This window comes from Penicillium maclennaniae (assembly GCF_028827695.1).
Source record: "Penicillium maclennaniae strain IBT 15551 chromosome Unknown utg000002l:1.0-2354659.0:1.0-2356205.0, whole genome shotgun sequence".
NCBI classification, from domain to species: domain Eukaryota; kingdom Fungi; phylum Ascomycota; class Eurotiomycetes; order Eurotiales; family Aspergillaceae; genus Penicillium; species Penicillium maclennaniae.
In genome coordinates, this window is record NW_026623214.1 from 492053 (window position 1) to 518474 (window position 26422).

General features: G+C 51.4%; 11 protein-coding genes across 11 annotated transcripts; 9 read left to right on the top strand and 2 right to left on the bottom strand.

Moving 5' to 3' along the window:
- Nucleotides 1-23: 23 nt before the first annotated feature.
- On the top strand, nucleotides 24-865 carry N7477_001410 (uncharacterized protein; the record flags this gene model as incomplete). Its single annotated transcript, XM_056963073.1, has 6 exons — nucleotides 24-53; nucleotides 253-291; nucleotides 346-379; nucleotides 439-447; nucleotides 501-601; nucleotides 698-865. The coding sequence occupies 6 exons, from the start codon at nucleotides 24-26 to the stop codon at nucleotides 863-865; spliced, it is 381 nt and encodes a 126-aa protein (XP_056825992.1).
- Nucleotides 866-1293: 428 nt separating this feature from the next.
- Nucleotides 1294-1889, top strand: N7477_001411 (triglyceride lipase; the record flags this gene model as incomplete). Its single annotated transcript, XM_056963074.1, has 2 exons — nucleotides 1294-1480; nucleotides 1537-1889. 2 exons carry the CDS (start codon nucleotides 1294-1296, stop codon nucleotides 1887-1889), a joined length of 540 nt encoding a protein of 179 aa, XP_056825993.1.
- A 30-nt stretch (nucleotides 1890-1919) lies between these two features.
- N7477_001412 (arrestin (or S-antigen), N-terminal domain protein) lies at nucleotides 1920-6287 on the top strand (the record flags this gene model as incomplete). Its single annotated transcript, XM_056963075.1, has 8 exons — nucleotides 1920-1986; nucleotides 2127-2256; nucleotides 2307-2582; nucleotides 4214-4505; nucleotides 4556-4669; nucleotides 4723-4935; nucleotides 4986-5549; nucleotides 5598-6287. 8 exons carry the CDS (start codon nucleotides 1920-1922, stop codon nucleotides 6285-6287), a joined length of 2346 nt encoding a protein of 781 aa, XP_056825994.1.
- A 753-nt stretch (nucleotides 6288-7040) lies between these two features.
- Nucleotides 7041-11088, top strand: N7477_001413 (uncharacterized protein; the record flags this gene model as incomplete). Its single annotated transcript, XM_056963076.1, has 3 exons — nucleotides 7041-7381; nucleotides 7455-9866; nucleotides 9915-11088. The coding sequence occupies 3 exons, from the start codon at nucleotides 7041-7043 to the stop codon at nucleotides 11086-11088; spliced, it is 3927 nt and encodes a 1308-aa protein (XP_056825995.1).
- A 725-nt stretch (nucleotides 11089-11813) lies between these two features.
- On the top strand, nucleotides 11814-13611 carry nfr1 (putative AIF-like mitochondrial oxidoreductase (Nfrl); the record flags this gene model as incomplete). The annotated part of the gene is made up of 4 exons (XM_056963077.1): nucleotides 11814-11883; nucleotides 11942-12037; nucleotides 12194-12314; nucleotides 12396-13611. 4 exons carry the CDS (start codon nucleotides 11814-11816, stop codon nucleotides 13609-13611), a joined length of 1503 nt encoding a protein of 500 aa, XP_056825996.1.
- A 139-nt stretch (nucleotides 13612-13750) lies between these two features.
- Nucleotides 13751-14905, bottom strand: N7477_001415 (DNA-directed RNA polymerase I subunit RPA43; the record flags this gene model as incomplete). Its single annotated transcript, XM_056963078.1, has 1 exon — nucleotides 13751-14905. The coding sequence occupies one exon, from the start codon at nucleotides 14903-14905 to the stop codon at nucleotides 13751-13753; it is 1155 nt and encodes a 384-aa protein (XP_056825997.1).
- Nucleotides 14906-15128: 223 nt separating this feature from the next.
- On the top strand, nucleotides 15129-16319 carry N7477_001416 (J domain-containing protein; the record flags this gene model as incomplete). Its single annotated transcript, XM_056963079.1, has 3 exons — nucleotides 15129-15173; nucleotides 15231-15755; nucleotides 15834-16319. The coding sequence occupies 3 exons, from the start codon at nucleotides 15129-15131 to the stop codon at nucleotides 16317-16319; spliced, it is 1056 nt and encodes a 351-aa protein (XP_056825998.1).
- Nucleotides 16320-17214: 895 nt separating this feature from the next.
- Nucleotides 17215-18068, top strand: N7477_001417 (uncharacterized protein; the record flags this gene model as incomplete). Its single annotated transcript, XM_056963080.1, has 3 exons — nucleotides 17215-17416; nucleotides 17472-17610; nucleotides 17660-18068. 3 exons carry the CDS (start codon nucleotides 17215-17217, stop codon nucleotides 18066-18068), a joined length of 750 nt encoding a protein of 249 aa, XP_056825999.1.
- Nucleotides 18069-18877: 809 nt separating this feature from the next.
- Nucleotides 18878-21164, top strand: N7477_001418 (uncharacterized protein; the record flags this gene model as incomplete). Its single annotated transcript, XM_056963081.1, has 5 exons — nucleotides 18878-19641; nucleotides 19702-20116; nucleotides 20177-20423; nucleotides 20470-20967; nucleotides 21034-21164. The coding sequence occupies 5 exons, from the start codon at nucleotides 18878-18880 to the stop codon at nucleotides 21162-21164; spliced, it is 2055 nt and encodes a 684-aa protein (XP_056826000.1).
- Nucleotides 21165-21905: 741 nt separating this feature from the next.
- On the top strand, nucleotides 21906-24615 carry N7477_001419 (uncharacterized protein; the record flags this gene model as incomplete). Its single annotated transcript, XM_056963082.1, has 2 exons — nucleotides 21906-22073; nucleotides 22423-24615. 2 exons carry the CDS (start codon nucleotides 21906-21908, stop codon nucleotides 24613-24615), a joined length of 2361 nt encoding a protein of 786 aa, XP_056826001.1.
- Nucleotides 24616-25017: 402 nt separating this feature from the next.
- Nucleotides 25018-26221, bottom strand: N7477_001420 (protein-lysine N-methyltransferase; the record flags this gene model as incomplete). The annotated part of the gene is made up of 3 exons (XM_056963083.1): nucleotides 25018-25272; nucleotides 25368-25919; nucleotides 25991-26221. 3 exons carry the CDS (start codon nucleotides 26219-26221, stop codon nucleotides 25018-25020), a joined length of 1038 nt encoding a protein of 345 aa, XP_056826002.1.
- Nucleotides 26222-26422: the final 201 nt, after the last annotated feature.

A 26422-nucleotide genomic window follows, 5' to 3' on the forward strand; every position in this document is an offset into this window, starting at 1 on the left:
TGCAACAAAAGAGTAAGTTGAAAATGGGGGCGGATTATCGGGTTATCGACGCGGTGGGTTCTGGCAGAATAGCCCCACCGCCTTGGGGGGTCATGCGTGGCTGATCGAGCTCGAGCTCCGGCCTCCCCTCACAATCTATTTGTTCCCCACGATTCACCAGACTTGAAGAGGGTTCTCGAGACAAAATGGTGAGATTGCTGTCTTCTGGTCCTCCGGGATGTGTTTCAGTTGCTAAGATCGAAGGTTGTTCAGTCGGCTCAGAACTCCGCGGGTATTCAGACCCTCCTCGATGTACGTCTCAATGGGTGGTAGGATCTGCTCAGCTGGAACTGATAAGGATTACAGGCCGAGAGAGAGGCACAGAAGATTGTTCAACAAGGTAGGTGTCTTGATCTGTCCCTGTCTGGTGGAGCCGTTACTGACACATGCCTTCTACAGCGCGCGAATGTACGATTTAGACTCCCCGATCACCGATATATGACCTAATTATTCTGTGACAGACCGCACCAAGCGGATAAGGGACGCCAAGGCTGAGGCTCAGAAGGAGATTGAGGAGTACCGCAATCAGAAGGAAGAGGAATACAAGAAGTTCGAGGCTGAGGTGAGACCCACTCCCAAAGGATCAAGAGTGATATATCTGGGGGACGCTGTTCCTGGTCGGAACTTCTCTGTGATCTAACCGCTGACGTTACTCCAGCACTCGAGCGGTTTCAAAAAGTCCGAGGACGAGGCGAATGAGGAGGCCGAAGCGAAGCTGAAGGAGATTCAGGCTGCTGGCAAGAAGCATGGTGAAAAGGTTGTTTCAGACTTGATCAAGGCTACAACTGATGTCAAGCCTGAAGTGCCCGAGAAGATTGCTGCATAGAGTTTTGGTTTCTGCTTTTCTTCGGTTGTCACTATAAAGATTTACTTTCGTGGCTCTTCATCGATATCCATTGCTTCGACGTCAAATATGAGTTTCACTCCAGGGTCCTGGGCGAGCTTTGCATAGAATGAAATTTCATTACGTACAGCATATCGGTGCGATTCAGAGGTCCATGAAGGAGTAAGGCTTGAAGGACAGTAATCTGGTTGACCTAGCTATTGCTCGGCCTCAAATCCACACTCAGGGTACCTCAGGCCATCTCTGAAGGAGCTAAATCGGATATATGCTTCCCCCGGCGAGACGTATTGTATAAGTCTAGACCGACGCAAGATGGAGATACCCCGGGATTAGGAGCCTGAGGCACCCAGCTGAATGTTTCCCGTTGCGTCATTCTGTTCCAGTCATGACCGCGTTGCGCACCAGCGACGATGGGATATGCAGGTGCTATCCTTAGGATAAGCAGGGCTCCAGTAAATTTCCAAGTCAATTACTTTTCCACGGCACGTCGAACCTTCTGCGCAACCTCGCGCAATCCAAGTTCCATCCTCGAGCCGCGTTTGGAAGAGCATGGCAGAGTCATCCGCGATGAATACTCGGTGATTCGAGACAAATATGGTTCGTGTTGAACTTTACCATCTCAGCTATTTCGTATATCTACTCACATTTTCCAGCCGCACCTAAACACCCCATCGTTCTTGCACATGGTCTCCTCGGATTCGATGAACTGCGCTTAGCGGGTCCGTACCTCCCTGGCGTGCAATATTGGCGCGGAATTCGAGAGGCACTTTCAGCACAAGGCATCGAGGTCATTACAGCTTCCGTGCCCCCATCTTCGACGATAGAAGAGCGTGCAGAAGAACTGGCGCGGGATATTGAGTCCGGAGCGCGGGGAAGAGATGTTAATATCATTGCTCATAGCATGGTGAGATCCCCTGATAGACCATTCAAAAAATCTTCAGTCACTGACACATGGCTAGGGGTGAGGCATTATGAGAAACTCGCCCGCGCCCGATGCAAGATCTGACGGAAATCTAGTGGCCTTGACTCTAGATACATGATCAGCAAATTGCAACCACAGTTCAAAGTATTGTCTTTGACTACCATCGCAACTCCGCATCGAGGTTTGTCAGCCCGGTGACTGTTACTCACAGTGTATTTGCTGATGTTGAAATAGGATCATACGTGGCGGACTACGTCTTAGATCAGATCGGAGGTTTGTTCACAGTCTAAAATACTTGGATCTAAAGCTTACGAATCTCAGCCGATCGTCTCCCACAGGTCTACTATACCCTGAACCGAATGAAAGTTGAAACAGGCGCCTTCTCCCAACTGACCAGAAAGTACATGTCCGAGACATTCAACCCAAACACACCCGACGTGGATGGAGTTCGGTACGTTCAAAGTCTTCGTTGTTGAGTCTGTTTCTAACACATCGGGGCAGATACTTTTCCTACGGCGCAGCCGTACAGCCAAGTATCTGGTCCGTCTTCCGACTATCTCACAAGATTTTAGCCCAAATGGAAGGTCCGAATGATGGCTTGGTCAGTGTCGCTAGTAGTCGGTGGGGGGGAGACCGTGGGTATAAGGGGACGCTGGAGGGAGTTAGTCATTTGGATTTGATTAACTGGACGAATCGGTTGAAGTTTCTGGCAGGGGATCTGTTAGGGAATCCGAGGAAATTCAATGCGATTGCATTCTATTTGGATATTGCTGGTGAGTGAGGCCATCGTGGTTTTCGGTGTTGGGCTGACTGACAACTTATGATGCAGATATGTTGTCGAAGGAGGGACTTTGATAGTTGCTCTTCGTGGAATCGATCGACTCTGTGAATAACTAGATGATAGACAGCCATGTATATACAAGGGTGAAGCAAAGGAATTGGAAGGCGTGTATCTAGTATCATGTGAATGAGGGTAGATGAATCAAAGGTGTCCTGAGCTATTGTGGAAGCAAAGTCGGTGCATCCGGGTACGGGAACAATTGCGCACGAAGGGTATGATGTTGGCACATTTGATACTTCTTTCAATGATAGAGACGGCGTAAGAGCGGCCGCACATCGTCTTTTACCATGTTCTCTCTTCGACCCGTCTCTTCCTCCCACTCTGCTGAGGCCAACTTCTGTGAACCATACCTCGCTGCCTCTTCCTTTAGGACGACTGCCAAAATTCCACGAGCTCGGAATGGGCCAGCCCATTGATCCAATAATGTTTGTAACGCGATTTGAAGGATGTTATGGGAAGAGAATGAGAAGAGTCTTAGAAAAATTCTTTCTTGTGCTGCAGAGAGTGCAGAGAAAAATTTTCAGAAAACACTAAATTACAGTGCAAGGACCTCTTCGTATCATCATCATCTTAGGAGTGCTATATATAGAAAGTTATATGAGGCAGATATTAAGCTCAATTCAAGGGCGTTGTCGAAATGTACGCATGTCGATCCGAGTATATAGACCAATTAGCTAGGGTTCCGCGTTAGGCTTTCAAGTCATCCATTGTGCCTACTTCGAGAACACATATTGAGTTCTAGGCTTTGGTGAATAGCAGAATCGAACCCATCAAAATTCAATTCTAAAGTCATTTTCAATCACCTGGTAACTTGTCGTTTAATGTGTATCATTTGACACGGGAGAGGGGCTCTCGGATCCGATCTTTATCTGAGCCGAAATGACAGTGGTCACAACAGAGCAAAGATCGCCCTGCACAGACCAAATGAAATTTACCCCGGGTTCAGAGACGCAGGGATAAAAATCGGACTCCTCTTTCTCGTCAAGGGGGATGTAATGACATCTTCGATATTCAAGGATGTTTTATTTTAGATGGGGCGCAATTGAGGCGGTCATAGGCGTAGGCCAACTACGGATGGCGCGGAAATTCTGGTGCCTGGAGACCCAGTTTATCAAGCCCATGTGCCGATTTTCCAGGTTTTCAATGTTCAGATAGGGCTGAATGCGGGTCGTGAACTAGCGTAGACATTGGAAATGACTAGAACGCTTTTGCAATCGGTATTCGGAGGCCATGCTCTTTCTATAAGGCGATCCGGATTGAAGAGCTACTGATGGGATCCAGAGAAATCCTGTACTTTTTCGCGTTGCCAGGGTCCAGATTCGATTCAGGAAAATTAATGTGGCTGAGCGCATTGAGGCGCAGCTTGGAGTCTTGAATTGAGTAGCTAGGAAGCTTGCATACAAAGAGAGCGTTGGGGTCAGTTGTTCCTGCGGCCCGAAAAACGTCATTCCCGGCTCCCCTCGCATTTGTTCCGCATCATTGACCCCCTCCGACATCCCAGTCCTCGTCCCTTTTAGCCCTCCGAATACGCGTCTAGTGGGCTTGAACACCTTCGCGACCGGCTCAGAAGCTCCAGTCAGCCGATCGACGACCCGTGCCGACCACCTCGGAAAGAAAAAGGGAAGGGGCCCCGGGCGCTCGCCGCCATGTCCGCGACGATCGTGCTAGACAGCCGACACACCCATTACACAAATCTCGACTTCCTTTCAGGCAGGGTCATCTTACATTTGCCTACTGAAGCTGCGATTGGAGGTATCCAGGTCAAGCTGGAAGGTGAGAGCCGTACCAGGCTGTCTGGACCTCGCAACCCACACAATGTGCACTCAGAAAAGAAAATCACAGAGCTGGAGGTGCACAAGGTGAGATAGAAGGCTGGATGGTTTTTCTAGACAGGTACTAAACTATAAAGATCCTTTACAAAGTTGCAACCGTCTTTCCCACGGCGGCTGTCATGCAATCCGGGTCGCCCGCATCATCCTACACCTTCGCCGCTGGATCATATGAATACCCATTTGAGTTCAAGGTAAATCATTGCCTTTGAGATGTACCACCACTCCTATTCTTACATTCATTCAGTTTCCTTTCAATAATGCATGCAACCCCAGTAACAGCATGCTCACCAACCTCAACTTCAGTGGGTTGAAGGTGGAGATGGCTCGCGAAAGCAACCGCCACGTCAAGAAGACCCTTCCTCCATCATTTGGTGGATTCCCTGGAATGGCTGACATCAAATACTTTGTAAAGGCCACAGTCATTAGGCCACAATTCTACAAAGAAAATATTCGAGCTGTGAGTTTCCATACAAGCGCATTCTGTACCAATTTGACTAATTCCTATAGATTGTGCCAATCAACTTCCTTCCCATTGAACCTCCTCGCACAGGGGATCCCAACGAAGAAACCTATGCTCGACGGCAACATCAGTTCTCCAAGCCTATGGAGAGCCGGAAAAAGGGTATCTTCACAAGAGGCACTAACGCGTTCCGGGATACTTCGGAACCTCCGCGAGTGTCTGTGGATGCTCGACTCCCAAATCCTTCTATTCTCACCTGCAACGAACCTGTCCCACTCCGTCTCATGGTCAAAAAGCTGACAGATACACCGGACATCATCTTCCTTCAAATGCTGCAAATTGAGCTCATAGCTTACACCAAGATCCTGGCGCATGATTTTACTCGGCAGGAAAGCACCTCTTGGGTCGTTATGAGTCGTAGCAATATGGCAATACCACTAGGCAGGCCAGAAGATCCAGTGGGTACTGAATGGGCCCTTGATCCGAAGCTATGGGCCACTGTACCTCTACCCAACTCCGTGGCCCCCTCATTTGAAACCTGCAACATTGAGAGAGCTTATGAGTTGGAAGTTCGAGTCGGCATGACCCACGGCAGCGCTTATAATATGAAGGTAACGCTTGAGGTACCGTCCTCACCTACAATGTACTAACTTTTGCAGCCCCAGCTCATTGTTCTTCCCTTGCGAATGCCAGTCAAGGTCTACTCTGGAATCGCTCCCCCTAAGGCCCTTTTGGAAGCCATCGCCGCAGCAGCATCACAATCAACCCCTCCCAAACAACCAGCAACAATTTCACCGGACACAAACAACAGACCCGCCATCCCGCCCCGACCATCCGGAGCCCCAAACGCAGCTCAAGCTGGGCCCACATATGATGACGCCCCTCCCAGCTACGAGGATGCTATGGCAGATAACTTAAGCCCGGTAGATGGACCACGCCGCGAGTATCACCCACCAGACGCCAGCACAGTGGAACCAGGAACTGATGCTAAATCCCCAGTCCAAGCGGATAAGGTCCATGAGGATGGCCGTGCGGCAGAAGGTTCTACGCTACCCCGGGAACGTGGACGGGGACGCCGCTCGTCCTCTGAGTCCTTTGACATGTTGCCCACCACTCCGCCCGAATCTATATCCGGATCTCCTCCTACCTCGCCCGTCAGACAAGCCCAAAGTATCATGAAAGTTTCTCGGAACCCAGTTGACGAAGAAAGCCCTCCGCAATACCAACAAGTCGCGGATAACCAGCCTAGGATTCAGATTGTAAATCGCCAGCCGTCACATGCAAATATGCGTCCTATGAATCTGGGCGTACCTAGTCGAAAGCCAGTTCCCCGAAGCGCAGACAGATAAATCTGAGTTTGGCATCATCATTGTTATGCTGCATAGGACTAAGAAAGCTGCGACTCGACTGGTCGAGCCTAAGCACCCCAGTGGGTCCGTACAGCTATTACGGTCAAAGTTGCTCGCACCATTGCCGTCAATTGCATCCTTCATACCCTTCTACATCTTGAAGCCTTTGGTCCTTTGGTTCTGTGTTCGAGGATCATCCTGTGAACAGGAACTACATAATACATTACGAAGGCGGTCTTACCTTTTGCTCAGCTCAGCAACCCTCTAGCCATCATGATAGAATCACTAGCAGCAAAGGTTAACAATCTTCAAATAAACCTTTCAATTTCATGTGGATGATCCCCAGTGACAGAGGAAAGACTGAATAGAGTAAGAGAGAAGCGCTCGCAAGTCCACAATGATGGATATTATAATATAGATCGATTTAGCGCCGATCAGTAGCGCCTGAGGCATACGTCCCAAGATGGTTAGCGCGAACTTCACGCCGAGCTCAGTTCTTCGGAGCTGCACGAGGAAGTTGCTCGAACTCTAGTCTTGTCCATTCACCCCGTATGACGCTTTCCACAATCTTTCAATATCTTCCATCATATTGAATATCCCTGCGCGTTTCTATTGTGAGGTGTCACCCCCAATAACCCCACACCGCTTCTGTAAGAAGCTGCAAAACATCACGCGCAACCAACACCAATTTCTAAAATTCACCTCTACCTCCTGACTCGATGATATAACGCACATACCCGACCTCGTGGCACAATGCGCCTTCACCTTATAATCTCGCGCCACGGCCTACCAGCCACGCGCATTCTCTGGACCACCGACTCTTCCACGGAATATGGCACTCACGGCGCTGCGTCTGCGGCGGCCATTGCCTCGACCCGCACCCCGAATCTTGCTTTTTCGAATGGTGGATACACAGTCGCGCAACTCCTCGAGGATGTAAATGAGGTCGTACCGCTCGAGACAGAACCCAGCATGTTCGATCCTGAAATCGGGGGTCAGTGGGGCTTGGAGGACTACGTGGTTGAGGTTGCTGGATCGGAGTGTTTACACTTCATGGAGGTTGACGGATTACTTCGTGATGGAGACGAGGTTGTGTAGGTGTTCCTGGTCCAACGCGATGCTCGTTCACTTTGGTGAATATGGGGCAGTGACTAACTTGCATTATAGTATCCGAGCTCTTCAACTAGCAGATCTTCGTGCACGCCGACTGTGCGGGCGAGACCAGATTACGGCCGATGGCAAGCATCTCATTGATGGTGTTGCATTTGGGTCTCCGTATCTGAAGCGGGGTACATCCTCCCGCCCAGCAATTACCATTCCCCCAAGAAAGAAACGTCGGACTATTTTCTCCTCTAATTGGGACTTTGGGCCTGACTCTACATTGCACTACGGAGGCAACAACGCTAATGCTAATGCCGACGAGGAGGGCGATGGAGAGTGGCTTCCGCCCGGTGAAACTGGCTTTGGAAAAGAACTTTCTGTTCTACCCGCAGATAATGATATCTCTGAAATGGGAACTGTCATCAGGCATCACATCGATCATTCGGATGGCTCAGACAGCGGAGAAGACACATCGGACCCCGATCCCGAAGAAGATGACCTGGATACTGAGCTCAAGGCCTTGAAGGCAGACTTTGAGGAGCCCGACTCTCAATTCATTGATATCAGGAATCAGGCACAGGCGCAAGCTTCCAGTGGTCCTGCACTGCGTTCCAGTTTAATTGCAAAGAGGCCTTCGTCTGCTGACAAGAGACCAAATTCCTCGGGGTCGCTTGTGGGAGCATCGTCTCTCTCTAGCAAGCGGTCCCGTGGAGATGACTCTTCTCCGAGAGTCTCGAAGGCTGTACGATTCAACGGAGGTCAACCTGTGTCAGAAGCTATGAAAACAAAACAGCCTGAAGAAGCTATTGCCGTAACATCCGACTCCGAATCAGGCTCAGCCCCCTCAAGTGACTACAGCGACCCGAGCGAAACATCATCAGAGGAAGAAGACTCATCCGATGAGGATGTGGAGACTAACGAAGCGAAAAATGACACAGCTCCCAAAAAGGGGACGATGCACGTGGAAACTAAGCTACATCATACTTCCGAAGTGGAAGATTCCAGCTCCGACTCCAGCTCCGATGATTCGTCATCCGAGTCTGAGTCCGAGTCCGAGTCCGAGTCTGAGTCTGAGTCTGGAGGCGAAGAAACATCAACACCAGCACATGTTCCCATTGTTAATGCTCCCGGCAAAGGCTCTGTACGGACTAAGAAGAGCAATGCGCGCTGCAAGTTGCGCCGCCGTCTCTCTAAACTTAAGGAGCTTGGTGTATTGCCTGCCTCTGCAGACTTCAATGCTTTGCGTGAATGGGAGGAGACTCATGGAGGCTGGCATGGAGGTGCTCATCTACCTTTACCTGACGAGCTGAGTGTTCTGTCCACAGCATCGACTAAAATTTCCAAAAAGGAGCAGGAGCAGCGGGAATTCGAAGCCAAGCGACAGAAGTTGCTCCGGGATATTGCTTCTGGTGGTGTGGATGTGGATGATCATTCCGAGAAAGAGAATGCTCCACCTCAAACTGCTGATACGAGTATGCCTGAAGCGGAAGCGAAAGCTGCGCCTGAAGAGCCTGCTCCTGAAGAAGACGAAGCACCTGAAGTGAAATCTTCAAAAGAAGCTCCTGCTCGACGGAAGCTGGACGTCGCCAGTTCCAAGCGTTTGCTTTTCGGATCTCTTGGGGTGCGCACACCCAAGACCAAGGAGGACGAAGAGGCAACGCGACGAAAGTTAGCGGCCCAGTTTACCAAAGTCAATTCCGGACGACAGAACGCAGAGGCGCAACCAGCTGAAGAGGAAGGGGAAGAGGAGGAAAGTGACTCGGAAGTTGACTGGGAGAACAAGCTGATCATCAAAGCTACCGAATGTATTTTCGATGATATCGAGTTGACTTCACCTCCATTCCCCTTCGAGAACCGATGGGACAAGAATGCGGATACGCTCATTCGCCAGCGAAATGGCTGGGGAAAGAAGCGGAAGAGAAAGCAGAGAATTCAAGTCTACCACGAAGATGAATATCCAGAAGAGGAAGAGTATGAAAAAGCAAACTACGACTGGCCTGCCTACGAGGAGGGCATGGAACTCAACTATGATGACGAACCTGCCAATGCAGAGAACGACACAACGGCCGCTTCTGACCTCCCGGCTCTGCCTGAGGATCCGGCGTCTGTTAAAGACTTGCTTGAATCTGAAGTAAAGGTCGGAGCAATCATCGCCTTCCGACAACTGGATATGTCCAAGGCGACGAACTGGCAGCCCCGCATGTCTGAATACCGAGTCGCCGAGGTTCACGAAATCATGGGTAATGGGACGATCAATGTGCGACTTGCAATCCGCGATCGACGACCCAAAGCACCCGTCGACGAGGATGATGAGCCCCGCGAGTACGCCGGATTCGAGATGCCAGGATTTGACGAGGAGGAGGATGATGGCTATCGCGAGCTTGCATTTGCAGAGCTGAGCGATCCGAAGCTTCTACGACCGGCGCCTCAAGTTATCGATGAGGACACGGGGGACCAAGACGCGCCAGAAGGTAGCATGTCAGTGAACTGAAACGGTCTGGATTTCATGCGCTTACCCATTCAAAGTGTTTCCGTAGTCGCGGACTCCATGCCGAATGCCCAGGGCGTCGCTCCCGATCCAGCTGATATGGAACTGGACGAAACCACTTTTGTCACGCTCGTGACCGCCGCTAGTCAGGTTGGGTCGCCGGCGAGGTCAGACGTGCCCTTGGTCCAGACCCCTGGCGATGGTCGACTTTTACGCTCGCAAGGCCTACACATGCAAGGTCTGGATGCGGATGACGAGCACAGTGATACACCTGCTGTGCCTTCGCCTTCCTTCTCTGGCTTTCATTCCGCGTTCTCTTCTCCCGGGACAAGGCTAAGCGGTCGTTTCAATCGCCGCAATGACGAAGTGAACCTCGACGGCCATACTCTGATCGAACAAGAACCGTCTGTTTTGGAGAATCCCAATCCGGACTACTCGGCTCTGTCATTTCTATCTGCCAACCAATCTGTCTCCCCATACCCTCCTCAAAGCCAGCAGCAGAATCGCCAGGTTTTTGACGAGCCGCTGTTCGTTGCAAATGGATCTGGCGGCACTGACTCGCTGTTGTCCGTGGTCCCACTAGCGAAAAGTCACTCGGGAAAGTCGACACCCGCTCGCAGCACCGCTTCCAGCCCGAAGCATCCCATGACTGGCACGCCCAAGGGACCAGCCTCCTGGGAAAGTCTTTTGGGCATGCTAAGAAGCAGAAATCCAGACCAGGACAACACAGACCACGACAAGGAAGATGAGGACCTCGAGGACCATGATAGCCTGGTCCACAGTGAGCAAAGCCTCCATCTGACCCAACCATCCCCTCCATCCAGCTCGCGCTCCTCACACTCCTCACGCATGCCGCCCCCCAGTGCCCAGCGATCTCGGTCTCAGAAAGCCAGCATAGAGGCCTCCGAAGCACCTGCTGCCTCGACACGCTCCAAGAAACCCGTCTCTTCGCCTCTGCCCAACGGCTCACAATTGTCAGAAGTCATCGACCTGACCAGCCCTTCGGCAGGAACAAGCCAATCGACTCGCAAGACCAAGATCGACGTGACCGGGTTATCCATAGCCGACGGGGACGACAATCCCCCACAGACATCGGACCGACCAACTCGCGCTTCAACGGACACGATGCAGCGCGTAGAAGTGAGCGTCAGTCCCGAGATCAACAAAGCGAGCAAGAAGAAGAAGAAGAAGCGATTGTCGCGGAAGTTCTAAACTCTTCCTCTTATCTATTTGGGCTATACAAGCCCTGTATTTACTAGTCATTCTTTTGTACCTTATCTAGGCGTCACGCCGGGATATCACCTATGTACACTCGCTATATTTCTACCAAAGCATCCGAACTACATCATCACTCCAAGTGGGATCGAAGATCGAACCCATCCGATCGGCCTAGGCCAAGGTCGCTGCATAGCTCAGCGGACCAAGTAGAATGCAGGATTTTGGTGACCATCCGGGGTTTCTGATTGGCCTCTTGGTCTCACCGTGATGTCACCGAAGTATATCGTGAAATCGAGTGAAATCGAATGAAACCCGATCCCAATTGCCCTGGCTAGCAGACTCGTATGATATTTTCTAAGGTTGAATGCCGTATCAGTCATACCCTAAACCCATTCCCACTATTTCATTCCTGTTGATATGCACCCCCCTCCCATAGCATCCCAATGCCCCTCACACTCCCCCGCTCCCTGCCACGTCCACGTCCACGTCCAGCTTTACCAATCACCGTCTCACGAGTCCGGACTTGTCGGTGTGGCTGTCGCTCCGCTAATCCATGCCCGTGTTCTTGCTGTGCCCATTTCCGTCTTCCTAGCTCCATCGCCAGAGTCAATCCCATCCAACCCAGAGCACCTTTCCACAGTGTAACCCGCTCATTGATTCCCTCAAATCTACCACGTCCAACATTCCAAACAAGCACAAGAACCAGAACCATCTCGACAATGTCCCAAGAATTCAAACTCAAGGACTTCACTTCCCTCTCCTCCCTCGCCCCCCAACGACAAGATCGAGGTTGAGGTTGAAGGCGTCCAGGATGGAAAAGTCCTTCTTGTAAACTACGATGGCAAAGTCCACGCCCTTACCCCTAAGTGCTCGCACTACGGTGCTCCGTTGAAGAACGGCGTTGTTGGAGCTAATGGTCGACTGACTTGTCCCTGGCACGGTGGTATGTTTCATGGGGGGTTTTTTTACCCCGTTTACGAAAGGAGGACGCAAGAGTACGATAACTAACCTTTGATGTTAAAAAAAAATAGCCTGCTACAATATCTCAACCGGCGACGTCGAAGACGCGCCAGCCCTGAACTCACTCACCAAATTCGAGGTCCAGAAAAGAACGGCGCTGTCTATATTCTCGGTACAGAGAATGATATTAAATCCGGACACCGGAACCCCGTTGGAAAGTGTTCTGTTTCTAGTGAGGAGAAGGTCGTCATTATTGGAGGGTTCGTCTTTTATCCCCATTCCCATATATCCATTATAGTATATGGCCATGAATTTGAAACACAATCTAACATCCAAATCAGAGGCTCCGGCACAATCTCGACCCTTCAAACTCTCCGTGCCCTGAAATTCTCAGGCAATATCACAAGCATCTCCAAAGAATCAATCCCCATCGACCGCCCAAAGCTCTCCAAAGCTCTCATCCCCGACGCGTCAAAGATAACTCTCCGCCCAGAACAATGGTTCGCCGACGCCGGGATCACCACTCTCGTCGACGAAGTCACATCGATCAATCTGGAGTCGAAATCTGTATCGACCAAATCCGGAAAGAGTATCCCGTATACGAAACTCGTGCTCGCGACGGGTGGAATCCCGCGCAGACTTCCGCTTCCTGGCTTCGATCTGGGGAATGTGTTTACATTGCGTAGTGTGGATAATGTACAGGAGATCCTCTCTGCTCTGGAAAAGAAGGAGAAGCCCAAGGTTGTTGTCATTGGAAGCTCGTTCATTGGCATGGAAGTCGGGAATGCTTTGCGAGGCAAGGAATACGATGTGACTGTTGTTGGGATGGAGAACGTTCCCATGGAACGGATCATGGGTGCGCAAGTTGGGAAGATCTTCCAGGAGAATCTGGAGAAGAATGGTGTTGTCTTCAAACTGGGTGCTTCGGTTGATAAGGCTACGGCGAGTGAGGGCGGGAAAGATGTTGGTGCGGTTCACTTGAAAGATGGTACGGTTCTTCCGGCGGATGTGGTGATCTTAGGTGTTGGGGTGAGACCTGCTACGGATTATTTGAAAGGGAGTGGGATTGCGCTCGAGGAAGATGGGTCGGTGGCGACGGATGAGTACTTCCTTCTTCGTGGACATGATGATATCTTTGCCATTGGTGATATTGCGACTTATCCTTACAACGGGCCTGGAGGAGAGGGCAAACCGGTGCGCATCGAACACTGGAATGTCGCTCAGAATGCCGGACGCAGTGTTGGCCGGGCCATTGCTCATGCGCAACGGAACGATGTGAGGAGCGTGGGTGTCAAGGACTTTATTCCCGTGTTCTGGAGTGCGGTTGGAGGCCAGATGAGGTATTGTGGAAATACCGGGAACGGGTTTGATGATGTGGTGCTGGTGCAGCCTGAGAGTGGGAAATTCACGGCTTATTACACCAAGGGAGAGACGGTGGTTGCGGTTGCTACCATGGGCATGGATCCGATTATGGTGAAGTGTGCGGAGTTGATGAGAGAGGGGAAGATGGTTGGGAAGAAGGAGGTACAGAGCGGTGTTGATGTTCTGAAGATCTAAGATTCAAGATTGAAGTCTTTAATATGGATTGGAAGCAATAGAATGACAAATGGACATTGCATGTACACGTTGATTGAAGGAATTCTTATATAGTCCGAACGCCCGCCGAATGAAACACGAAAAGATATGCATACAGCCTCTATTTCTCCTTCTTGGACTTGGACTTCTTTTCCTTTGTCTCTTTCTTTTCCTTTTTCTCCTTTTTCTCCTTCTTCTCTTTCTTCTCCTTCTTGGCTGTCACCTCTGGCTCGAGCTCCGCCTTTGAAAAGTTCGCCGCACTCGGCTCTTTCGAAATGGGGATCACCCGAGTAGTTTTTGTAACGGGAGTGTTTAGGAACGAAGGAGGCAATGACTGGCCCTTGTTCTCGGCCTGCACCAAGTTCTCCTCTTCCTCCGGGGTGAGCATCGTCCCCTCGATACTGATGAACCCGCGCTCCCGTTCCGAGCCAGGAATGACATCAATATCCACAACACGGAATTTCACATTTCCGCGCACCTTGTGCCCAGATACAGACTGGAAGTGACCTGCAGCCTCCTCGTCCTCGTCTGCGCCGTCAATATCCAGCTCGTCGGCAGCCAGTGGGGCGGGCTGGAATTGTTCCTTGGCGGCGTCAAAGCCTGGTGGTGCGCGCTGAGTGCCAGACTCATCATCTGTGGTCATGTTTCCGTTCCCAGCAGATTCGGGTACTTCGCCGTCTTCGCCCGGCGGAACCCAGCGCCAGTTTGTCGGGAGGCGTTTGCGTTCAATGCCCACGGAGAACAAATTGAAGACGACGGCGCCAAGGAATCCCTCCGACTGAACATTCACCCAGCCGTCGAGGATCTGGCCTCGTCGGGGACGGAAGACGAGGAAGGTTGCTGTCAGATAGACGTAGAGCACGCCGTATTCATCGGCGGTTTTGGCGAGCGTCAAAGGCTTTGGGTTCGGGTCGCCTGAGTGGCGCGGCTTGGATGATGGTGGATGACTGGCGATAGAGACCTGGGAGAAAGCCATGACGATACCTTTCAATGGTGGGTAGTAGGTCAAGAGCAGCGGCGAGAGGTGCTCTGCCACGAGTGAATTCTGCGCATGGGAGGCCGAGATGGAGATGGGCGAAAGCGGAAGGTACAATGTAGCTGTAGTGAGAGAGAATGGGGACTCGAAGTTCGAGGTTGAGGCCGTCGTGGATTCATCTTTCTTGCTCTTCTCGGCCTTGCGCTTTTTCGTTGGTGAGGCGTCCTTGATCTTAGACTTGCGTTTGCGCTCGTCTATTGTCCGGGGTGATGTATCAATATCCATTGCGTCGACGGCCATGGCGCAATTGGGGCTCCGCGGAGCTGTATTTAAGGTGGATGGTTGATCTTTTTTTTATGGTTCGAAGACTTCGAGAACTTTTTTTCTTCTTCATTTTGCGCTGTGAAAGGAAGGCGGTAAGAAAGGGCGGTGACGCCGTTAACCGCCGGGGTTTGGGGCGATCCTCAGCCAGCTTGGCATCTCAGACACTTTGGGAGTTGGTGAATTTAGGAGGTCAACTGCCATGGCCTCGGTGCTCCCTTACATCGGGTGGGCTGTTCTGCCCAATGTAAGTGGACCCCTGATGTGGACGGTTCTCCTGAAAGTTTGTGCTAACACATTTTAGTACGCAACCGCGATCCTCCAGACTGTTTACTATGGCATTACCATCCGTGCCGGCGAGCCTCGTCCAATGCCAGGAACCCCGCGACACGATGTCCACCGTCGCCGTATCTTTATCTTTGTGGTCACAAGTTACCTTCTCTACACTCTGTACGAAACCTTCCACCAAGTGCAACTTGCGGGAGACTTCTACCAAGCACTGGGAGTATCACCCTTCGCCGACGAGCGCACGATCAAGTCAAAGTTCCGCCGACTAGCTGCCCAACACCACCCTGACAAAATTGGCGTGGACAACGGCGCGGATGCTTATTTCATGTACCTGCGCCAAGCTCAGGAAACACTGGCGAACCCAGTGAAGCGATTTGCATACGACCGCTTTGGGCCAGACATGCTCAATTGGGGTGACCAGAAGACTATGCGCGACTTCATCACCGTATCTTTTACTCGGTCTCTGGTCCCGCACTATATCGGAGGTTTCGTGACCATGCTGGTGTTAAATTGGCTGTGGTGGGCCAACTGGGGACGCTACGTGAGTGATCCCGGCTTCATACTTCCTGAGTGATTCGGCTACTTTGAGAACAAGCATTAACAGTGACATTCTCTACAGTGGCGTTTCTATACCTTTGCCGCCATGTTGACCCTTGAACTTGCTCTTATCACCCATCCCCAGGCTGCCTTCATGCCTGCAGCCTACCTCCCCACATGGCTATGGGCCTGGATGCCCCAGCCAGCTTTCCACCTTCTTCCCTTCCAGACACTGACTCTAGCCCGTCGTGCATCCATTCTACTTCACATCTTCATCTCCCAGGTTGCGCCGCCGAGCGCCCGCACTGCCGCCGGTGAAGACAAGATCTCGCTACAGACCATGCAACGAATGGGCCAACTAGTTGCAGGAACGCGGCAGGCCGACTTCGAGGCCACGCGGATGCTGGGAGTCGGCCTGGCGCCGTTCCGAGGCGATCGCGAGAGTGTGTCTGCGCTACGCCGCGGGATGAAAGAGGGGCTGATCCTGGGCGGAGTGCGATCGAGTCCTGAGGTACAGCGCGCCGTCGCGCAGGTCGCAGAACGGCGCAAGATGGAGAAGGCTGAGTAGGGCTGAGTTTTTGACCTCGTAGATTAGACTTTGTACCGAAATATACATTGCCGTGCTTCAATGATTCGACCGGAGGACTCTCGGATGATCAAATCCGTGTAGAGCCGTCAGGCGTCACACTATTCTCATCTCGCATCTCGCCCCCGAAGTGGCGCGTTGGGTCACTTGCAAGGTCTTTGTGACGAGTGTAAGGCGGGCGTATGGCCCATACAGGCTTTGATCAGGCTATTGCGAAACTGTCCGGGAACCACTAGTGAGCCATTTCGGGATTCGGCGGAGTCAGGAATGAGATCCATCCACGGACCAGGGAATAAGTTGGGCTTGTCCACTTCCACGACTTGAATAGAGGATTGAATATCAAGAGATGCTCAAGAATGGGGGAAAAAAAGGGAGTATTATCCGGAGTATAATAGGATCAATAAACAAAAATAACAGAGTAAAGATCTCATCGGGATAGAATGAAGCAAAAGTCGGGTTTCACTGTTGAGGACGTATCAATACGGTAACCCACGCCCGATGGCGCAGGCAATGAGGGTAAATACCGATACGGTAACAACGCGAGGCCTCACCACATCGCACCTCCTGTGTCTCTCTCAAGAACCTTTCGCTATCCAGAAAATTAAACGAGATGAAATCCACTGTCCCTTTCCCTTTCCCCCCTTCCCGTGTCCCCGTTCCACATTCCCCCATCTTGCTCCCTTCCTTCTTCCCCTCCCTCCGTGATCATCATCATCACTTCAGCCTCGTGAATTCGAACCCATCTACATACAGCTGAAAATAGCCCGGGCGGTGGACCACGTCACGATCGCCGCCCTTACGCCTTACCATCTTTAATCCCTTCCGAGATTGAGATTCTCTCTTCAAGGCCAACATCGCGCCCCGTCGCTCCGCCATCATGCCCGCTGGCTCAACCCCCAACGGTCGCTCTAAGGGCTCCAAAAATCCTCCCAGCTCGCTAGTCGTCACCCTGAAGCTGTCCCCAGACATGCTGCAGTCCTTCATGGACAATGCCACCGACAACAAACTCTCGCACCTATCCCCCCCCGGCCAAGGGTGTCGAACGCTTCTCCCCGGCCTCATCAACCGAAGTACCGGCCGTCCGCCCTTCCTCTGCCGACAATGACTCCAACGCCGATGCAAACTCGACTCCAGCAGCTGGGACTACTCCAGCTGACACCCCACGTCGGAAGGGAGTTCCCGGTCCTAAGCCTGGTAATAAGCGGGCAAACGGACAGACTGAGCCTAGCTCGCGAGCTAGGGGTAGACCCGGGCCCAAGAAGAAGCCGCGACTGTAAGCTGCCTCGTCAATCGAGAACAAGAACAATACTAACATACCACAGGGAAGAAGGTGGCGATGCTGCCAAGGTCGCGGCTGCGACTCGACTAGGTCCCAAGGCCAACACTGGCGCTATCAATGCCGGGCTTCGCGCTCTCGACCGTACTGGTGCCCCCTGTCGCAAATGGGAGCGTCAGCCTTTGAAGTTAAGAAGTTTTACCGGTATTCTCTGGCAGCTGCCTTCATGGCGCGGTCACAGCTTCAGCAAGTCCGAGTCTGTCGAGTCCAAGGTTGATGTCCTGGAGAGCGGAGATAGTGACACCAAGGCTGGACTCACTGCTCCGGGTACCGATACCCTCAATGGCAGCAGTGCCGTTCCCAGTGAGAAGAGCAATTCGGGTGATGGAGATAGCACACCTGCTCCATCAAATATTGTCGGGCCTTCTTCGCCTGCCATCGCTATGGCTGCATAAGGGCACCGGGGAGGTTGTACATTAGTTTTTCCGCCTCCTTTGTTTCTTTTCTTTTCTCTTGGTGGTTTCAGCTCTCTTGTTCCTATTTTTGGTTTATCTTTTCCCTCTCTCTACGAGCATACTTTGTTTCGGTTTTGGATTATGGAGCGGCGTCTTGGAAGTGATATGGCTTTTGGTGTGAGGGTCTGGGCTCGCATGTTCCGAAGCTGGAAGCTATCGGGCATTTCTTTGGCAGGATTTTGGGCACTCTTTGTATTATAGTTTGGGGTTTGGGCTCGGATACGTTTTTATTCTCTATTGGACTGGATCTGGGTTGCTGTGGATGGTACCATAGCGCTGCATAACAAATGGTTCTGTCTTGTGACAAGCTCCGTAGTTAGGTGTCAACTATGATAAGGGCTTGCTGCTCGAGTACTCGCTAATCGAGGCCAATGTAATGCAAAATTATCCAAAGATACGTACATTACGCAGATGGATTTGAATCAACAGTGGAAAGCAGTGAAATCAAGTTCATAGACACATTGGGGAGGGGCCCTCGTGACAATCTCCCCTCCTTTTCTTGCACCCGGATTTTCCCCGCAGTCAAGCTCAACGGTTGTTTTTCTCTGCTTTCAATTCATTTTGATTTTCCGCAGCTTTCGCGGTTGATCGTGATTGTGATCGTGGCTGTTGCGGCCTTTCGCTGCTTCCGGTCACCAGATGACCCGCTTGTCACGCAACGTCAGCAAACCTCTCAGGAAATCCAAAGAAAGAAAAAGTCCAAGATTCATTTTCGCCTTGGTAAGTCGTGAATTCAGGGTGTGACCGACATGGCCGACGTTCCTGTCCCCGGTGGAGCTCGAGGAGCTCCATACACCTCCGGCCAGGGCCGCTCCTCCTACGCCTCCGTCGTCTCGGGCACCGCTTTCTCTCCCCCGATCTCTAGCTCTTTCTCCCATCTAATCAACTCGAACCCCGTATCTTCCTACCCGCCGCCCTCTCTGCCCGACGGCCGGTTTCACCGGGGCTTCGATTCAGACATGCAGCTCAACCCAGTCTGGAGATCCAACTCATCGCCCGATGCCCTGCCTCCATACTCACGCAAGTATGCGAGCTACCTGCGCCCGATCGAATACAACCCGCTCGGCTTGACCGATGGTCCGACCTTTTTCACCCCCTCCTACCTTCGCAACTCTCGCTACATCCATCGCCTCGACGCCGCTCATCGAGCTAAGCTAGCTCAGCAGCGCGAGACCTCCTCCACAACTTCCGCTTCTAATCCGCCCCTCTCCACCTCGTCTAGCAATGTTCATCTTCCCCGCATGGCCCCGTCCCATCGTGGCATGACCTACGAGATCATCGAGAAGGAGCCTCCCCCCACAGCAGACCCCCTCACACCTCTGCCGAGTCAGTGGAGTTCATCGGATAAATATGCTGGGTTGGAGCTATCGAATGATGCTCTCGACGTGCGATACACGGGCCCGGTCCACAAACACGACCATGAAGCTGCGGCGCTAAGGGCGGATAATCCCATGCCGCCACAATGTGGTATATACTACTTTGAGATAAAGATCGAGTCGAAGCCGAAAGAGGGGTATGTTGGAATGATTATGTATTTGCCGGTAGTTTGAAGATTATGCTGACGATGAACCAGAATGATCGGTATCGGATTCTCGAGTACCAAAGCTTCCGTTGAGAGACTCCCTGGCTGGGAGCAGGAATCCTGGGCCTATCACGGCGACGACGGCAAGTCGTTTTTTGGCGAGAGTCAGGGACAGGGTCGTTCATATGGGCCAACTTTTGGTGTTGGAGATACCGTCGGATGTGGAGTCAACTTCTCCACCGGATCAGCTTTCTTTACCAAGAACGGCGTCTTTTTGGGTATGCACCCCGTCATTCGCAACCCCCGAATTTCAGAAGGAGAACTGACAGCAAAAGGCAACGCTTTTCATGATCTGCGCAATGTGAAGCTCTATCCGTCGGTCGGTATGAAGAAGCAGCCGCCCGTACATTTGAAAGCGAACTTTGGACAGGAACCATTTGTGTTCGATATCGACGGCATGGTCAGGGTATGTGATGATGAACTTTCTGTGGATTTTCATTTTGACGTGAAGCTAACAACCTCCTAGCAAGAAAGAGCGTCGATACAGGCTGAGATCAACAACACCAGCACCGATGATTTACAACCCCCGCTGGTTGAGTCAACACTTCTTCAGGAACTCGTTGCTCAATTTCTCGCCCATGATGGCTACGTGGAGACTGCGCGTGCATTCGCCGAAGAGGTTGCCACCGAAACAGCAGCGCTGCAAAATGGCCAGCAAGAACCACTGAAGAAATACGAAGTGGAAGAGGACCGAGAAGCGATCAACCGTAACAGTAAGCTCTCCTCCACAAGTGGAAGACCAAGCACTAACACACCCAGAAATCCGCGCCGCCATCCTTGATGGCGACATTGACAAAGCTCTCAAACACACCAAAGCCTATTACGCCAACGTCCTTGAAGACTACCCCCACATCCACTTCAAGCTCCGCTGCCGCAAATTTCTCGAAGTAATGCGCCGCTACAATGAGCTCTCCGCGCCGGAACCAAACAAACGCTCCTCCCAAAGCATCCCCGACGAGCATGCCGTCTTCGATCAGGAAATGGAACTCGATGACGGAACCTGGGGCGCAGATGGCATGGATACCGAGGAGCCTGAGACCACAGCGCGGATCAATGAACTACTCACCGAGGCGGTGCAGTACGGTCAGCAATTAAGGATGGATTATCCGTCTGATGAGGATGGCGGTGATAAGAAGATGCTGGACGATATCTTTTCACTGGTTGCATACTCTGATCCGAAGCGCTCGGTACATGGTCATTATCTTGATCCCTCGGGGAGAGTCGCTGTTGCTGAGGAGTTGAACTCGGCGATTTTAGGTATGTTCTGACGCTAGTTTCCACTATTCCAAGGATAGGATGGATAACTAATCTACCGGTGTACAGTCTCATTAGGAAAATCATCTTCTGCGGCTCTAGAGCGTTTATACCAGCAAACAGAGGTCCTAGTAAACGAGATCAGTGAAGACGGCGGCGCTGGGGCGTTCATCAATGTTCGAAATGACATTTTGCTTTGAGGCTTGAGGGTTGCGGTTTGCGGCTCGGTTCCATCGGCGCTGGGGGGGGGTTTTACTATCTTTGATATCTGGGGTTTTGAATGCATTGAGTCCATTTGATTCTCTTTTAATTCTCTTCCTTACTTTCTTGCGTGATAGCCAGAATGTTTGATTTGTACCCAGCCCACCAATGCTCTAGCGTACTTGATTAATTTGCCGTCTACTTCTGCACAGCGAGTCAACAATGTAGTAGAGATGCCAATCAGACTTCAGAAATTGAGACCAACTGGTGAGTCTTACCAATAAAAATAGATGTCGATTTCTTATCAGGTCGGGTCGCGAATAAGGTTGGGTACAGATTGGATCCCTCGTACTTTGTACCTGAAGGGATACTTAGAATGCTCTAACCCGAGATGATCCTCGCCACATTCAATATTCGAGTAAGGCTGGAAATATCACCCTTCACTACTCTCCTCTCGATTCCTTCATCTAACGGTCACTCTTATTATCCTCCTCTTTCAATCTATAGCCTCCGCCACCTCCCTATCAGGAAATCTGTGTGCCTTACATAAGCAGGCTACTCATCCGAGGTCCGATCCCAGAGCACTTTACACTAATCAGCTGCCCAAACTGCCCAAACGCCGGGACTTCCCCGTCTTGCGACTTGTACACTGCATCCCCGCCCCAGTCAAGTACAGTAAACAAGGCGGACTGCTATCGGATGCAAGAAACCCCCTTTTTCCAGGGGGTCACATTCCCGTCATGGATACCGATCGGGACTTGTTCCCCAGCATTCCAGCGCATGAGAGCGAAAACACGCCCTCACTGCGCTGCTGTTGCGGCAGGGATGACTGTGCGCTGCTAGAGCATAATAATGTTGCGCTGATGGGGTTGGAGAAGGATCTTGCTAATGCTGCTAGACTTGGTCAGGTATGTTGGAGCTTTTTCTTTTCTTTTTTATGTATGATGTATTCATTTTGGGGATCGGCGGTATGGGAGATGGCTGAGCTGAGAGCTGCATGTCTGATTTATCTTCTTTTTCTTTTTTCTTGTCATTCCTGGGCTCTGGGTCGAATCTGGGTTATGGCGCTCTCTTGATCTCTCCTCCCATGCTTTGTTTCTCTGCTCTACACCATTCTTGGGCCACCTATGCCTGACTTTTCTATGGACTCGCCCGTCCTTACTCGCTGCTTTGGCGTCCGTGATGGCCTTTACTTGTGTCGATTATGCTCCGAAGGAAGATTGTCTAGGCTCCTCGTCGCTGACGTTTTCATTACAGGCTCTGCTGCACCGTCATGAGAGTTACATGGCCGAGGCGGAAAAAGACCGCCAAAGTCTCCTGGACAGCGTCGATATGCTGGAACGCGAGAAACATGCTGTCCAGGCGGAGAATACGCGTATTGTTGAAGAGAATCGCGCGTTACTTGAGCAGCTCGAGGGTCTTAATATGTCGGTGACTGAGTCCGATGAGACTATCAAGTCACTTACGGCTATGCTGGAAAATACGCAAGCTGAGTTGAGGGTGTTGACTGTTGCTGCCGCCAGAGCGGCGGATTTGGAGGCGCAGATTGTGCTCATGGAAACGGAACAGGAGAGATTGCAGCAGAGTTTGGCCAACGTGCAGGAGGATGAGAAGAGCGCTATGCAAAGATGGAGAAATGCGCAAGTTACTCTGAGAGATCTTGAGGATCAGGTGGAGCGCATCGAGGCTGAGGCGAGGCAAGAGCGTCAGAGGCATGAGGAGGTTGTGGAGCGTATGGAGCGCAAGAGAATCGTTGAGCGCGAACTGGACAATGCGGCTGGACGTCTAAAAGGCGCGGCTGCTGCATCGGGGAATCCGGGAACCAATGTGGTCTCGCGCTTCGTCAAGGATATCCTGCAGGACAATGCGAATCTGCAGGTCGGAATCATGGAGTTGCGGGAAATGCTTGAGAGTTCGAATAACGAGGTCCAAAATCTTCGGGATCAAGTCATGTATCACCAACCGCTGGCCGGTATTGGTGAAGATGGAAACGAGTTCTCTGCATCCACGACCCTGAGCGAAGAACTGGAATCGAAAGAGGAAGATTTAAAGGAACGCCGTGTGTCACAGGAGTTCCATATCCATCACCACTATCACCCACCAACATCTTCGAAAAAGGACAAAGCTACACTCAACCGACGCGTGAAGAAGAGACGTCCTCTTCTCGGAAGCCCTGTAGCTCTACATTCTGCTATGGGAAACTCCCCCCGTCGCTCCATTCATCGCTCTCAGTCCTCTGGCTCATCTATGAACACTATTTTGTCCCAAACATCCGTCTCGATCCCACCGCAATCTCGCCGCTGGTCCCTGCAAACACCTCCAGCAAGCTCATTAGCAAGTTCTCCGCAATCCGCATTCCAATCATCATCCATCTTCGACCGCATTGACCGTGGATCCGAATTCTCCCAACCTACCAGCCCTGAAAGCACCGTCTTCTCTTCACCTCTAATGGCAGCGCGCAACTTCAAAGCCTTCGACTTGCCAACCCGTCCCATGATGGATCCACCAGATAATTTGAGTCTCTTGAATGAAGACCAAAACGACCGTTCAGGCTTCCTCAATTTAGGCGAGAGCATCAACCATCATCCCTCTATCCCCGAAGAATCAGAATCGTCCCCAACAGGGGACTACTCCCAGGCCATCACAGACCACTCTGAAAATGTCTTCGACTTGCAAATGCAATATAGTCTCCGAAAGTCCGCGTCCCACGACAGTCTTCTCTCAGTAGCAGGCATGGACATACACACACCCACAAACCGCCGATCACGCATGGGTGACTGGCACCCCGGCATGCGCATCCCCCAACGCATCGTCTCTCCCAGTATCGAGCTGCTCTCGACTCCACCCGTCCTCTCCGCTCCGATCATCATCGCAGACCGCGCAAGAGCACCTGATCAGTCCTCTCGCTCGTTGCTAGCTTCCATGGCCGCGGGAAACAATCTTACTTCGGAGTCCGCTTCCATTGCATCAGCAGATAGCAACAGCACAAGCTCCACTGCAACCCTAGGTCCGCGCAAACCAGCAACCCTGAGCCGCCGCGTCGGAGGCTGGGTCCTCGGTCGTTGGGGCATGGCTCCAACTTCAGACGAAATCCATCCTCCCGAATCTGACGTTGGTTCTGATTCAATACCGACAACAACGCCAGCGCCAGCGCCGGCTCCTACTACGGATATAGCGCCTAGATCATCAACTCCAACCCTCAAGGCAAATCCAACCCACAATCCTCTCCGTTTCCGCTATCCAGGCGTGAACCAAAAAGGTCCCATAATGGGCCTTCGCCCTCCGCCTCAACCTCCCATCCGCATCCATCCACAAGGCGTAGATGAAGAACTTTTAAGGGGAAACTCTCGCCGAGTGATTCTCGATCCTGCACATAGAACACAGGCTACTATCCCTGTTTTCCCTTGCATTATACCCCTCATTCAGTTCGACCTCTATTGGTCTGTATAGCTGCGAGCATGATGTCTTGATTCGCAATCCATGATACCCACATTCGTTGGTTTCCTTTGAGTTCACCAGCTGTACGACACAGGCTGTCGGGTTTTGTATGTATCAAAAATAACAATAATCCAAATGTTCTTTCTTCATCATTATATGGTCCGTATCTACGCAGAGCGGCAGCGATGAATCCAAAGCCGTCACACATCAATAAACACTGTATAGACCCATTTGATTATCTTCTGACCACCTGGCAACTAGCTCTAAACCCTCCTTTACGGTTGTGGTCTTTCTATTTGTTTCCATAGATATATCTACCCAGAAGAGTATCCAATACCAGGTACAAGCAGCTCAAGAATCAATTCAACTGGGTATTCGTCTACAAAATCACACCTCCTTCCCATCTTTTCCAGCTCACGCCCTCGAAATCAAATACGTATGAATCGGAATACTCGTCGAATGGAAAAACCCAGTCTGTTCCTCCGACGCAGTAGACTCAAACGGCAACATCTCAACCTTGAATGCATTTCCTTCGCACGCATCAAGGAAGGTCCGGAATGTATTCTCATTCCGCAACGTCGCAGCAATAATAAATTGACTGACCCCGTAATTCGAGAATAGGTCTTGGACGGTTGAGATTAGAAGGGGGACGAGGTCTGTATCGTAGATCTGAATTTTGAAATTAGCATCGCCATTATCGACCAAAAAAACTTACATGAGATGGAGTATGGGGATAAGGGAGTGAATGTGAAAAGGGAAAATACCAAATCAGCTCCAAGCGCAACATCAAATTCCAACTTCCCGCCTCCAGTCATTGAATTCATTTCCTCTGTCTTTTCAAGGGTTGTTCCCCAATCCCAAATTGCCGGGTAAAAGGGTATATCACCATCTTCATCCGTGCGATTGAGTCTCGCGCACGCGCGCATATTTTCAATAAGGAATAGCTCGCGATCTGTTGCAACAACGCCCTTCACGCCTAGATGACGCGCGCAGAAAAGAGAGAGAAACCCTGTTCCCGCACCGAGCTCGATTACTCGTTTGTCGTGGATTAGGGCCATTCCGGTTGGTGTGGAGAGGAATGAGCCTAGGTGGAGGGCTGCTTCCCAGGTTCTATTTCCTGTTGTGCCGCCGGAGAGGATGAGGCCTCGGGATTCGAGGATGTTGATTGTTCGTTCGTTGGTGGCTGAGGTTGAGTTTTGGGGTTGTATAGGCGCGGTGTATTTTATTGAGGATAGTTGTTGGGCTTGTTCGAGGGCGGAGGGTTTGGGGAGGATTACTAGGTTGCCCCAGCTTTCCATTAGGCTATCGAGTATTTCCTGAGTATGTTAGTCGGGGTTTCAATTTCGTTTGGCATTATCTTGTAACTATAGGAGAGGGTTTGGCATACATCTTTTTCTGGGTCTGTGATCGCTTCTTCAATTCGCGCGATGATCTGCTTCAAGACTCTTGTCCGGTACGTGACTGGCGGGAGTGGGGTGAGCGTTTCGTCGAACATTTGCTCGTATATGGCTTGCTGTACGGCTGGGTGAACGAGAACATTGCCCGGTGGTAGTGCCAGGTTGGGCGGATCAACTAGCTGGAAGTACTGCACAGCTAGTGTGCGAATTGAGTCCGCCATGGCTAACCCCACGCAGTCGATGGGAAAGACTTGAAGATAATTTGAGACGATAAGGAAGCGCTATCTCTTATCGATAAGATTCAATAAGCCTCTTTCCTCAGGTGTCAATCTAAATGATAGTTGACTAATCACTTAGGTCAGCCTTCCCAAACGGGGCTAGTGGCACCGCGTAGCCGAGCGCACCGCACGAAAATTGAAAGT